At 50.3% G+C, this 14,637-nt stretch overlaps 1 protein-coding gene across 2 annotated transcripts; it reads right to left on the bottom strand.

Annotated features, from left to right (window-relative positions):
- Nucleotides 1-1,777: 1,777 nt before the first annotated feature.
- On the bottom strand, nt 1,778-14,391 carry SHH (sonic hedgehog signaling molecule). Of its 2 annotated transcripts, XM_074195085.1 has the most exons (4): nt 13,735-14,391; nt 6,520-6,781; nt 1,991-2,583; nt 1,778-1,906 (listed from the first exon to the last, which is right to left on the bottom strand). In XM_074195085.1, exons 1-4 carry the CDS (start codon nt 14,041-14,043, stop codon nt 1,778-1,780), a joined length of 1,293 nt encoding a protein of 430 aa, XP_074051186.1. In that variant the 5' UTR covers nt 14,044-14,391. The 2 variants fall into 2 exon arrangements, with proteins under 2 accessions (XP_074051186.1, XP_074051185.1); XM_074195084.1 differs by having other exon boundaries at nt 1,778-2,583.
- Between the last annotated feature and the right edge of the window lie 246 nt (nt 14,392-14,637).

The following is a 14,637-nucleotide window of genomic DNA, read 5'->3' as shown; positions in this document are numbered from 1 at the left end:
AACAGTAGAACAGGAGGTGGGGGCGAGGGAAATTCCACCCCTTCCAAAATCAATCCATCAAGAAAGACCAGGCAGAGAAGTGGATGTTGCTCACTTGTTCTCTTTCTGGTTCAGAAAAATCGAGAGATTTCTAAAGGATACTGACTGGGAGAATTAGATAGCAGTAGGCCATTCTCCATGCAAGGCAAGGCAAGGATGGGACCTGGTCACTAAAACTCAGAGGCAGAGAAAGTGCAATGAGACAATTCCTTGGCATTCTAAGGGCGGGATGGGGCCTACTTCTAGGCACCAAAAAGTGCCTAGAGACAAGTGAGCTGACTACATAATACAGAAAAAGAAATTAAGGGAGAAAGTTCACTGAAAGTTCCTTTGGGGTTGACTCATTTCTGACAAATTAGATTTTGTTTGATCAAGGGGAAAACCCCCCTCCATACACACACCACCACCACCACCACCATACCACACCCAACCGTGGGGAGTGCAGAAACAACTTCACAAAATAAATACAAACAGATTGAGGTTTCTCCAGAGAGGAGACTAAACAAGTTGATTTGATGTATTTGGTTACCTACTTAAGTTTATCTGAATTCACAGTATAAGCAACACATCTAAATATAATATTGGAAACTCCTTTCAGCATTGGGTTTCCCAAACAAAGAAGCCAAAAAGAAAAAAAAATGGGCTGCAACAATAACTCTTAGTTATTATATACTAACCAGATTGTGCATGGCACATTTTATTTCTATAAAACTATTAAAACTATTACAAAATATTTTAAAAATACATTTTAGTAAATTTACAGTAGTTATTTCTCAATTTATTAATGCAAAACATCCTTTTTTTCTCTGTACAAACTACAGGCTCCATCTTTGTGGGCTCATTACCATGTGCGCTTTTTTTCAAAAAATATTATTTTCTAATAAATTCTTTGAAGTTAAAAATAACAAAGTTCTTGCAGTTTGCAAAAAAAAAAAGCGTGTAACAGTCTTGACTTCCAAGAATGTGGCCATAATGGTGCTGACGATGCAAATATTAAACCCAAAAAAGACGATACAGGAGATGGCTGTTACAGTGGAAACTAGTTAAATTAAAATAATATATTCTCATATTTTACACTATTTCAAAAAAAATGTAATTCTGTTAAGTATTGATCTCTCAAAAAATCTAATTTACAATTCTGCGTACAAAAATATAATTTGTGGACCCCCACGAAGCATTGTCTTACTTTACACTTGCTGGAAAGCAGGAGCGATGCACAGGAGGAGTGGGAAAGTACAGAATTTTGCTTTCTGAAAGTCAGGACACGCGGGACATGTAGAAAAATAGACTCTGAGCGGTTTTGCTTGGCCTCACAAAATAATCTCCCCCCCCCCCGTGAGTACAATTCACATGATAATAATAAATTATCAAAGAAAACAAAAACTATTTAAGGCTCTTGAAGGTCCGGTTCATATTATTTAAAACATCTATTCAAAATACCAAACAAATAAATAGCCAGGAGAGGAGGAAAAAATAATAACAAAAATAAACCAATAACAGAAACATCAAAATTAAAATATATATAATATATATATATATATATATATATATAAACTAAACGCAACAACAAAACTTCCCGGGGTCTGTGTTTTCCTTAAAGTCTACTTTGGACTGTCCTACTTGATGCTCAGCGTGGTTCATCGCCGGGGGCTTCCCAGTCTGCTTCCGTGCTCCGGTGGCCGGCTGGGCCGCGGCGCCCCCTCCCCGCGCCCCGGCCCGCAGCCGCCTCCCCCGCCTTTCAGCTGGACTTGACCGCCATGCCCAGGGGGTGCAGCGCGTCGCTGTCCAGCAGCCAGGTGCTGATTTGGTAGAGCAGCTGCGAGTACCAGTGGATGCCGGCCGCGGCGGCGGGGGCCTCGGGGGCGGCCTCGGGCAGGGGGGACGGGCCGCCGCCGCCGCCGCCGCCGCCCCCGCCGGGCCCGCAGTGTCCGGCGGCCGGGGAGAGCGCGGCGCGCAGGGCGTGCGCCAGGCGCAGGGGCGCGAAGGCCCAGTGCGCCCAGCCGTGCTCCTCGATGACGGCGTAGCAGGAGGCCAGCACGCGGTCGATGAGGATGGTGCCCTGCGCCGTCAGCGGCGCGTAGACGCCCGTGGCCTCCTCTGCCAGGGACACGCTGTGCACGGCGGCCGGCAGCAGCCTGCGGGCGCCGCCGCGCTCCTCCACCACGTAGACGCGCTGGCCCGGCCGCACCCGGCTGGCGAAGAGCGAGCGGCGGCCGGCCCCCGGCGCCCGGGGCCCGGCCCGGCCCGGCGGCGGCCCCGCGGAGCCCGACTCGTTGTGCGGGGCCACGAAGAGCAGGTGCGCCGCCGTCAGCAGCAGCCGCTCGCGCGGCTCCCGCGTCTCGATGGCGTAGAAGACCTTGCGGGCGCCGTCCTCGCGGTCCAGGAAGGCCAAGAAGTCGCTGTAGAGCAGGCGGCCCTGGTCGTCGGCCGCCAGCACCCGGTCCCCGGGGCTCAGGTCCTTCACCAGCTTCGTGCCGCCCTGCTCCAGGTGCACCGTGGCCGAGCCCGGGAAGCAGCCGCCCGACTTGGCGGCCACCGAGTTCTCTGCGGGGGGCGGGGGGGAGAGAGAGGGGGAAGGAGGGGGTTAATACCGAGAGGAAGGGGCGCCACCCCTCTTTCTGCCCACCCGCCTCACGAGCACTCAGCCCCAGGGAGGGAGGGATAGACTTGGGGGGGCGGGTTGTCCCGTCTTCCTTCCTCCCCCTGCTCGCCTCTAACGCTCAATTAGAAAGGTGATTGTCGCCCACTTTTTTTGGGGGGGGGGAGGTCGCGGTTCCTATTTCATTTTACATGAAAAATCCCTTTTCTCCCTTTCTCCCATTCCTTCCAAGTTACTATCCGGTCACTAAATCCTCACTCTGGGAATCTCCGGAGCATGGGGGGGGGGGGGGGGGGGAGAAGAGAGACATCTTTCTCTCTTCTCTATTTTTTGCTATATCTTTCTACCCCCTCCCTTTCTTTCTTTTCTGTCTTCTCTCCTCTTTCTTTCTCCCTCTTCCTATGTCTCTTTCTTTTCATCTCTCTTGCTCTTCTCTCTCCATCTCTCTTCTCTTTCCCCTCTTCTCTTCTCTCTTCTCTCTCTCTGTCTCTCTACTTCAATCTCTCTATGTCTATCTCTTTCTGTCTGTCTCTCTCTTTACCCCAACCTCTCTCTCTCTGTGTCTTTCTGTCTCTATCATCTATCTATCTATCTATCTATCTATCTATCTATCTATCTATCTATCTATCTATCTGTCTCTCTGTCTCTCTGTCTCTGTGTCTCTCTACCTCAACCTCTCTGTCTCTGTCTCTGTCTCTGTCTCTGTCTCTCTCTCTCTCTCTCTCTCTCTGTCTCTCTCTCTCTCTCTCTCTCTCCTTCTTCCAGTAGAGGTCACAACCATAGAAAGCATCCAGCGTTCTGGGGGACGGCAGGAATATAGGTCAGGAAGTCTCTTTTCCCCTCCCCCATCCTTCAGGGGATTCCCAGAAGGAAGACTGAGTGGCCGGAGAATAGAAAATCCCCCAGCGCAGGGCTGACCCGGGGTGGGATGACCTGGGCTTCTTGGAGTGAGGGAGAGGGGAAAGTTGGGACCGGCGAAATAGACCCAAAGCGCTGCGATTGTCGGTTGCTTGGGGGTCTCTGGTGAAAAATAAGTGGAATATTTGGTAGTAACTCCACAAACACACCAGGGAACTGGCCTGGGAGGGAAAAACCCAGTGTCTGTTTGGGTTCTCTAATTAAAATCTAATAAAGAACCCACGCATTGTCATTTCGGTTCCTTGAATAAATGGGAGGCACTCTTGGAAGAGAGGACACTTCCATTTTCTTCCCCCCTCCACTTTTTTATCGCTCTCTCCCTACCCACCCCGTTATTTGCTCAGGTGCAGAGTCCCCCGTGTGCCAATTCACACACATACTCTCCAAAAACCCAGGCCCTCACAAGCATTATTTGCACAGCAAAGCCACTCTTTTGCAGGGCACTCAAGATGGATATTTGAATTTTAAATGGAGGACCCTGCTCTAAGCACCAGATAGACGCGGCCCATTTTCAATACCCCCTTTTTGCCACCCCAGCCCCTCGCCTTCTCTCTCTCTCTCTCTCTCTCTCTCTCTCTCTCTCTCTCTCTCTCTAGGCCTTTGGAGAACTAGAGGGGGGCCTGGCAGGGGAGGGGGGCGGAGGAGAGGGGCTGTCCTCTTCTTTGCATTCCAATCTCCGGGATCATGCTTTTTGCAAATAGAGATTGAGATAAAGAATCTTCCTGCTGGAATTGCAGGGGTTTTAATCTTCTCATCAGTTTCTCCGTCATGAAGTGAGCCTCTGACCATTGGAAACCAGCTTTAGTCCCCGAAATGGGACCTGGTCTCTAGAAAACCCCATAGTAGAGTCACACGACCCCGTCTGACACGCACTAGATATTACCCCCAAACCCCAAGTGTGTTCGGAATTTCAATGAGTAGCTTTCTAGTCCCTCGGAATTCTTCCTCTCCCTAGGAAAAATCCACAGGGTAGATTATGCCTTTACATTTCGGAGGAGAGTTGAAGAGAAATTCCTGGGGGGAGATGCTTTGGACAGGGAGCAGGGGAAAGGGTGGAAAACTATTATGAAAAACAGAAAGACAGGGGCCTCCGAGGTCACTTCAGCGTCTAGACAGGATAGCCTAGAGAGAGGCTCACCGGTTCCCCTGCAGGGTGAACCTACTCAGATACCACCCAGGCCCACCCTTCCCAACTGCAACAGAGGTTTGCAAGTGAAAAACTTGATCATCTCTGCAAGTGAACATTTCTATTTTTCTTTTCCCGTGTTGAGCCCTTTCCCTTAGCTATAAATACACATACCACTACCATCACCTTCCAATTTCAGCCCCCTATCCACCCTCTTTCTCTTGTTACAAAAAAGTCATTATTTTCTTTCTCCTCCAAGTGTGTCTTGACACTTTTAAAATGTTTCTTAACTAAAAGATGCTATTAAAATACAGTTTAGAAACCAAGCAGGCAAAGCCAGGAAAGTGGAGAAAAAAGACTCTTCTGAAATTCACCGTTAACTATTTTGCTAAATGTGTCAACTTATGCTTAGAGGTGGAGAAACCTTTAAAAAGAAATTCCAAATGATGGGTTGGGGTTGGGTGCTTTCCTCTCCCACCCTCCAGTCCTCTTCTTCATTTTTCTTTTCTCCCCCCCCCCCTTTCTTCATTTTCTCCATAGCTATTCCTCCTCTGTAACAGCATGTGGCGTTGCAAGCCCAGAGGAAAAAAAAAACCACACATGTAAAAAAAAAAAAACCCAACCAACACTCTGGTTGGGGATATACCAGCTGCAGACCACAAGATGAAATCAAAGTTTTTGGCCCTCACCCACAGTAGTAAGTAATCTTAACAGAGCTAATAATAATCAGGGCTTCTGAGCGTGCGGCCATCCAGATGTTTTGGAAGCACTACTGTTTGTTAAGGCATATGAAAGCTCGCCCACTTATTTATTCATTTATATATTTATGCTAGTTTTTTTTTAAATCCACAGACTTGAGTGTGAGAACATTTAAAAGCAAACTCTGGGACTTCACCCTCTCCAAAGGCTGAAGTATTCTGTATGTGGACGAGTGTGGAAGGTTGACTGTTTCCTCCTTAGAGGAGGAAAAAAAAACCAATCTGGTTTGATTAGGCTTTCTAAGCCACTTTCTAAGTGGCTACACTGATATTGATTGCTATTTGCTTCATAGTTTGATCCTTGGAGCAGTAGACACCCCCTTTCACCATGGGGTAGACACATTCTATCTCAATGCTCCCATCTTCTCCCTGTTCCTATCCCTGTACTCTCCTAGAGCTGACAATGCAAGTTTGAAATCAGAAGTGAAGAAGGTGGGTAGATAAAAGAGAAGGAAGAAACAAAAAGGAAGGCAGAGTGGGAGGGAGAGAGAGAGTGGAAGAGAAGGAGGGAAGGAGGAAGGAAGGGTGGAAAAGAGGAAGGGATGAAGGGAAACTTTCCTACCATGCCAAGGGCCCATTAAAGTTGTGTTTGGAGATAGCTATATACTATAGAATCATGATATTGGGGAGCACAATTCCTAGAATGATGGGAGTGGAAGTTGAAAGCCAGAGATTTAGAGTAGAGATGTTAGCCAATGACATGGAGACCCTTACCAGATCTGCCTTTCTCTCTTCTTTGTTTCTTTCTGTATCTTTCTATCTCTCTTATGTCTGTCTCTATATCTGTCTCTGTCTTTTCTACACACACAGGCATCCACATAGACACAGACACACAAGACACACACACACACACACACACACACACACACACATTCTTATCTTCTCTCAGTAGAGGTCACAACCATAGAAAACATCCAGTATCCTAGGGGAGGGCAGGAATATAGCTTAGGAAGTCTGTGGTGCAGATCTGATGGTGCTAGAGAGGGCCTACTGGGGGAGGGAACTTGTTGAGAGATGGGAAGTCAGGGTAGGGGTGGAGGTGGGGGTGGGATTAGAGACTGGCTTGCTTACTCCCTTACCTGCTTTCACAGAGCAGTGGATATGGGCTTTAGATTCGTAATAGACCCAGTCGAAGCCTGCCTCCACGGCCAGGCGGGCCAGCATGCCATATTTGCTTCGGTCCCGATCTGAGGTAGTGATGTCCACTGCCCGGCCCTCATAGTGAAGCGACTCTTCAGAGTGGTGGCCATCCTCATCCCAGCCCTCAGTGACCCGAAGTTTCACCCCAGGCCACTGGTTCATGACAGAGATAGCCAGGGCATTCAGTTTGTCCTTACACCTCTGGGGATAGAATTGGGAGAGGTGTCACAGAGGAGGGAGAAGACAGACGGAGAGGCTGTTAACAGGACTGAGAGCTCTTCCTGTTTCTTGTACCCTCCCTCTCCCTCTCCCATTTCCCATTCCAAGAGTCTCTCTTGTTTGTGGACCTGACAGGCAGGAAGCAGCTCTTTAACTTCCTGTCTCTAGAATCTAGGTAGTCTCAGAGGAAGGTCTTTTCTTATGTCGATTGTTTTGGGGTGTGCATGTATATGTGTGGGGTGTATGTGTATATGTGGGTGAAGAAAAGACAGAGGGGTGGGAGTGAGTTGGAGAGCTAAGGCCTTGAATTCACGACTGCCTAGCTCAAAATACAGAATACTCACTTGTAGTGTTGGTCATCTGAGGATGCAAATTTATAGACAACAAATTGCTCCTGGGATGGATGGCTTTTTGAAATACAACAAAATAACAACTCCTGAATCATAGGATTTTGAGGGTAAGTGGCCTTAAAGACAATTTAGTCCAACCTCCTCAGTTTATATATGAGGAAACTGAGGCCTGGAGAGCCTCAGAGTCTTGGCCAAGGTGAACTAGATCCATTGACTCCAAATTGAGATCTATCTTTTCAAACCACACAGTGGTCTGGCAATAGGTTGAAGTGAGAGGAGTAAAACAAGGGAATCTCTTTTAGAAGACCCAAACACCTGACATTCTCAGAGACCAAAGCAAGCATATCTTATACGACCCCTTCCCCCACTTTCTTTCTGGTGCTCTCCTGGCCTATGTGTCGCTGGAACTTCTATGAGCCCAACAGCTAACTTTGATCTGACCCAATGGGATCCCTCTCAAACTGGAGTTCTCCCCACCCCACTCTCACCCACTTTCCCAAACCAACCCTTCCTTTGAAGTTAAATCACTCCAAAAAGCCCTCAGAATTAGAGGTATATAGTGAGACAGACAGAGAGAGAGAGAGAGAGAGAGAGAGAGAGAGAGAGAGAGAGAGAGATCTTATAGTTCAGAGATATAACCCTCCCCCCCCCCCCCCCAAACTGCATTGTACAAATCTTAAAAAATGTCATGATTTATCTCAGGGACTTTCTTTGTCCATCTCTAGACTTAGGTGAAGATTAAGCCAAAGGTAAGAGAGGAGAATAAAACTGGAAAGTTTATAGCAAAGTTTAGCAGGGGGAGGGGAAAGAAAAAAGATGGGGGGAGGAGGGGGAAGCAACCAGGTGAGTTATAATTTTCCATATGGGTCAGGGCAGGGATGACAAACATTCTTTATCTGGAGAGCCACATTCTTTTTACTCTATGGAGTTCTTTTCTGCCAAGGTTTTCTGTGGTCTGATTGTGTTTCTTGTTTTCCTTAACCTCTTCCCTTCCCTCCCCTCTTGTTCTCTTGGTCCCAGTTTAGAATGGTGTCCAGCAAGTTTGAAGAGCAAACTGAAGGGTTTCAGGGAGGGGGTAGTGTTTCTACGGATGAAGAGAGATGAAGTTGCATGGGGGGGGGGGAGGAAGGATGGGAAGTGAAGAAAGAAAAATGTTTCCACAAGAAAGTCTAGAACCATTCATTTATCATCGATCATCTATCTATTTGACTGTTGTCTATGTATCTATTTATCATCCCTCTATCATCTGTCTGTCTGTCTGTCTATCACCGCACACATACACAAAGAGCTCATGCCAAAATGCTTTTCTTGTGATTATTACAATGTTTTCTTGGTTTTGACCCACTTCAAAAAGAAATCTAGAGGAAAATTGAAATATATTTTTGGGGTATGGGGATTGGTGTTCTCAGATAACTTTCCTGACTTCCATCTGCCTTCAAGTCAGGCCAGAATTATATCTAACAGGCTGCTGTGGAAAAGTTTAACTGAATGAATGGGAAAAATTGAAAGAGAAGTTGCTGGTGGAGGATAATTATAGGGTCTGAGAAAGGATGGTGGTGGTGAATTTTGTGTCTCCATCAGATGGAAGGTAGGGTGTCTCTTTTCTAGCCAGAGTCAGAAATCAGGGGCAGAAGCAGAGACAGTGGGAGAACTAGAGGTGCCTTTAGCTAAGGGGCCTGGACTGGCCCTCTGTGGCAGTCAAGGCTGCTTTCTGTTAACTTTTTCCTAGAGAGGATGCCTGACCTTCTCCCAGACAACTCTCCCCAAAGAGCTTACCAATATGTAAAATCTACCGCAAAGGACCCTTTTTAAAAACAAGTTGTTAGGAAGCCTTTGTGGGGGGGGTTGCATGGGGTGGTAGAGTTGAGGGTGGAGGTCAAAGTGGGAGGTGGAGTGAAGGTGGAAGGAGGCGGGGAATCCTTGTATCGTTCCTACTCTACAGTTTTCAAGGGAACTTGACTTGGTTGCTCAACAGGAAAAGTTCTGTGTATTTGGCAGCAATAAAAACAGTAATATGATTGTGGGAGTTAGAACATAAAACAAAACCAAGAAGCAGGGAGGGGGAATCAGGAGGGGAGACAGGCTAGCCCTTGCAGGAACCTGAGGCTGCTAAGTTTGGGGGTATTTTTTTTTAAGGAGAAGAGTTTGAGTGAGGTCACTAAGAGGATGACACCCACTTTACGAGGAAGCCAAGCGGTCAGCCAAGGGTGGCAGAGCAAGGCCGGCCCACGATCACACGTGCCCTTGGCGCCCGCGCGCGCGCACACACACACACACACACACACACACACACACACACACACACAGAAACACGCACACGCATGCACTCTGGGGACCTTCCCGACGCACTTCACCAGCTCAGTCCCCACTCGATGGTAAAGCGTTAAACAACCTGGGGCCTATCTAGCGAAGTGGGGAGAAAAGGCTCCCCTCTTCGGAATGGGGCCATTCATCCGGAAGGGGGGCACGCGGGGAGAGAAGGTTCTGGGGAGGGAGGGTGGGGAGTGGGGAGTGGAGATGGAGGCAGTGGGGACAGAACGCTCGGGAAATCGTGAGTGGCAGGTTCCGAGTTCTTACAGGTTCCCCTCCCCCCAGCAGTCCCTGAATTCCTTCTGCTAAAAGGGTAAATCCTACCATCATCATCTTCCCTCCTCCTCCTCCCCCCCCTTCCTCTTCTCCTTCGTCTCCTAGGCCTCCTCCTCCTCCTCTTCCCCCTCCCCCGCTCCTGCTCGCTGCTGGCTGAAGGACTCTCACTCTCTACCGGCTGAGCTGGATTGTCGGAGTCAAAAGCCGTGAAGCTCAGACAATTTCTTAATTCACTGGGTCGTGTGCCACGAATCAAGCCCAATTCTGTTCACTCACCGTGAAGCCCAGCAGGGCCGCCTCAGCTTGGGCTTTTGTGTCAGCTGAGGCAAAGTTGTTCCACGCGCCCCAGCCCTCTGCCAAGCGCCTAACCTCTCTCGACACAAATGAGTGCTCGCAGGAAACACTTCGCAGCTACCTGTCACTGTAAACAGCTTGCCGAGTTTCCCTTTCATGCGGGGGACCCCGAACTGCCAGAGATCCACAGCCCTCCCCCCCTCATACCCCAGGCATCTCCTGTCCCCCTCAATGAAGGAAAAGCCCCCCTCCCCCATGCTCCACCCCTCCCTTTCCCCAACGTGGTTCCAAAGCAGCCTGGACATTTCCTAAATGCCGCAGTTCCTGGCCGCTTCCCTTCCTCACCCTCCAGCCGGATCCGGCTTCCTAGCCAGCTCCCCGCCGTCCCCCCTTTCAGACCACTGTCCCCCGAGACCGGGGAGCTGACCTGCCCGAGCCTGTACATGTGTGTCCGTCTGCGTTTCCCCCTTCCCTCGAGTTAATATTAACCAGGAGCTAATGCGTTCGGGAACGGCTCTGAAAGTTCCACTGGGGAAGCTCTCGCCATGCTTGAGGGACTTGTGAAGCAGCCGGCACACACACACACACACACACACACACACACACGCACGCACACACACACGCACACACACGCACGCACACACACACACACACACACGCACACACACACGCACACACACGGGGGGGGGGTGAGTCTAACTCAGGGAGATGGCCTGCGGAACCCCACTTCAGAAGCGAGGTCTGCGGAGAAATGGATCACTTCAGTCCTCCCACCCCCTCCCCACCTCTCTAGCCCTTAGATCACCAGGATATTCTTTCCCACAACAACATCCCAAAGTAATGACTTCCTTCCCCTCATCCCCCCCATCACACTTTTTTTCACGTCGGGAGTCCGGGATGGGGGTGGTGAGAGAGACCAAGTGATCGGACAGATTCCTCAACTCGTACTGCTTCCCACTAGCACACTTGTTTAGGGTGCTTGTGTGGGGCAGTGCTCCGGGGACTTGGTTTCCCCTCATTCCAGCAATCCTTCTGATTGTCGCCCCCTCCCCCCTTTTATGTCAGGACCAGAATTGGCCAATGCTCGGGTGCGTGTGTGCGTGTGTGTGTGCATGTGTGTGCATGTGTGTGTGTATGAGTGTGTGTGTATGTGTCTGTGTGGGGGGACTTATTTGTTTTCGTTTCGTTCGTCTGAGGGAAGTTGACAGAAGGTCAGAAGTTCAAATACTGCCAGCCAATGGCAGCCGGAGTGGTCAACCCTGCAGCAGGCGCGGCGCTGACTGCCCTGGGAAGGGGCGGGGAAGGAGAGGCAGAGGTAGAGGAGGGGATGGGGGGCACCCAGAGTTAGTGAGGTGGGGGAGCCCGAGCTTCTGCAAAGGCCGAGCAAGGAGCAGCACAAGAGGAGAGACGGGGAAGGACAGACTGGGAAGACCGAGAGGAATGAAAGAGAAAGAAGACAGGCTCTGGCCAGCCCTCCTCCGGAGCTTCCTCTCCAGCTAGCCGCCCAGCCCTTTAAAACCTCATCACCACACCCCTCCTCCTCCCTCCTCCTCCTCCTCTTCCTCCTCCTCCTCCTCCTCCCGCCGCCGCCGCCGCCGCCGCCTGCTCCTCAGCCCTCGCCTAGTCCGCCCCCTCCCCCAGTAGCTTTCTGGAATTATTATCATTATAGTATTATTGTTATCACCACCGCCGCCCTAGTCAGGGAGCTCATTCGCGGCCGTGCTCCTGTCAGGGAGGGGGAAGGATGGCTTTCCTTCGGGTCCAGGAGAAGCTGGCCCGGCGGCGGCGGCGGCGGCGGCGGCGGCGGCCCCAGCCTCTGGCGTGTTAGAAAGGATCCAAGCTGAAACCCTAGCCGTGCCGATCGATAAAGGAGGAGTAAGTGGAGCTGAAAATGCGTCTGAGTTGGCGCACGGCTCCTCTGCCTTGCAGCTTTTCAAATAGGCTGCGATGACTGAGGACTGTTTGCGGGGACCTGAGGTCTGGAGGGAGGGGGGGGGGCCGGGGAGGGGGCAAAACCGGCTCCCGGGCTGTCTGTCAGTCGGGGCTCCCACAAACCAGAGCAACTGTTACTAGGGAGCGGAGCCCGAACCTGCAGCCCGGCCTCACCGCCCCCCATTCTACCCCGGATCCTTAGCCATCTCACCCCAGCCCAGCCCCCCGCCCCCAGCGGGTGGACGAGCAGCTAGGGGCTGCGGTGGGGGCCCGGGGGGGAGCGGGAGCTCCCGGCCAACTCAGTCCACCGCGCTACCTCGACCTGCACACTGTGGCCTGTCCATATTGCAGGCTCACGCTTTTATCTGGCTCCCAGAGCCCGCGTCAACGCTCTAGGTAAGATTGAAGGTGGCCGAGAGCGGATGAGGAAGAGTCTGCCAAGGACACTCATCAAACAGAGTCATCTCGCAGGGCAGTCTTTCTCCTGCCCCTCAATAAACCAGGGACTTGGGGGGGGGATTGACTAGAGATGGGAGGGGGGAGATCACTACCAACTCCGACCCCCCAACTTTCCACCCCCACCAGCGGGGTTCCTCCAGCCTCATTGCGCTATCAGCACCAAAGGTGGGACTTCAATATTTTAATAGGGCAATACAAATGCTATTGACCTATATTTGCAAGGAAAACCATTTCCAGCTTATTAGATCCATGGAGTTTCAGGAACTCCGTGACTGGCGGTCCAATCTGCTTCTCAGACATCTCAGTATGGGAAAGGAGATACGAAGGGAGCGTTTGTTTTGCGGTTTCTTCCTTCCTTTCTTTTTCTTTCTTTCTTTTTAATAAAATAAATCTCAAGCCTAAGATAGTTCTGCATTCCATTTTCCTACTATTCCCTTCCCCATCCCCCACCAATATTTATTCGGTTGTAATTCTTGAGCAATCTGATTTAAAAGAGAGTGATGCAATGCTAATAAGTTATAAGTCCCTCCCCTAAGGTATCACGGGCGACGGGAGAAAGAGAGCATCCTTAAAGAAATATCAATATATTCACACTCGGATGGGCACAATCGCAAAAGACGGTATTGCCATACAAGCTACATAATACAGAAATGGGAGAGCAATAGCTGTGGCTGAGGCCACACTGCCTTTTGTCAGAACAGTCTCCCTGGCCTGCCGAATTAAGAATTTATTTGGGATGTGGGAAGAGAGGAGGTGAGAAAGGAAATCAAAAGGAGATAAGGAAAAAAAAGTGTCTTAAGATCTAACACTCAGAGGGCTCATCGTGATCTGGGGGTCACTGGATATTCATGGGGGGGAGCGGATTCCCCCTTCTGCCATCCTTCTGATGTTCTATTCCCTCTCCCCCTCCCGCCCCCCCCCCCCCCAAGCAACAAGGGCAGACTCAAGGAGCCGAATGCCCTAAAAGCTGAGCTCTCTCTAGCAAGTTGCATGACAGGGCTGAGACAGGATAGGGAGTAGCAGACCAATAACACAGAAATCAAATCAATGACAGAAAACCCGAGCTCAACTGCCACTCTCCCCACCCCCATCCCTACCCCCAAACTTCTCTAGCTGTACTCATTCTATGGCTTCTTTGAGAAAGAGGAAGGGTGATGGGGTAGATGGGTGAGGAGGGAAAGGGATCTTATCTTTAAATTGAGCAGAAGGGGGGGGGGGAGGAGAGAGGCTCATTCTATGTGCGCTTCCTTACACGTTTTCCTCGCCTTTCAAAGAACCACATTAAACGCCACACATGGATGGATGGGTTTCTACCTGAGTCATCAGCCGGTCCGCTCCGGTGTTCTCTTCATCCTTAAATATAATGTCGGGATTGTAATTGGGGGTGAGTTCTTTAAATCGCTCGGAGTTTCTGGAGATCTTCCCTTCGTATCTTCCACTAGCCCCCAGGGTCTTCTCCGCCACGTTGGGAATAAACTGCTTGTAGGCTAAGGGGGTCAGCTTCTTGGGGTGCCGCCTCTTCCCAAATCCCCTGCCAGGTCCGCATGCCAGCCCCGAGGACATCAAGAGAGAAGAGACGAGAACCACCAGCAGAAATCTCGTCAGTAGCAGCATCTCGTCCATTGAATCCAGTTACTTCAAAGCTTCCTTGGTTTGTGTGTGTGTGTATATGTGTGCGTGTGTGAGTGTGTGTATGTGTGTGTGTGTGTGCGCGCCTGTGCGCGTGTCTATCTTAGGTTGTCTCCCTAGGTCGGTCTCTCTCTCTCTCTCTCTCTCTCTCTCTCTCTCTCTCTCTCTCTCCTCCCTTCCTCCCTCTCTTCTCTTTCCTTTTCTCTTTTCTCCTTTTCTCTCTGTAAATAAGCCTTTGCTTCCTTGCTGATTTCCTTCAACTATCCACCGATCCCTATCGAGACAGGTGCTGAAATGGCAGGCTGCCGGCCGCTGATAACGGAACACATCGGAGTTGGGTCGCGAGACAGCAATCAAAAGACAAAAAGAGTCTGATTTTAATGGTAGCAAGCCTAGAAACGCTTGTGAGAGAAGCCTGCCTTTAGCACTATATTATAGCTGGCAGGGACCACATCTGATTGGCCGAGGCGAGACAGCCTGTCTTCTGATTTAACCCTCAAAAAGGCAACAAAATGTTTCTTCTGTTGCTGCTGCTGCTGCAGCTTGCTGCTGCTGCCGCTGCCGCCGCACTTTCACCTGAGGGCTGGG

Source organism: Macrotis lagotis, chromosome 7, assembly GCF_037893015.1.
Source record: "Macrotis lagotis isolate mMagLag1 chromosome 7, bilby.v1.9.chrom.fasta, whole genome shotgun sequence".
Classification (NCBI taxonomy): domain Eukaryota; kingdom Metazoa; phylum Chordata; class Mammalia; order Peramelemorphia; family Peramelidae; genus Macrotis; species Macrotis lagotis.
Note: the sequence above shows the minus strand (reverse complement) of the source record. Positions and strands in the feature narration are given on the sequence as shown.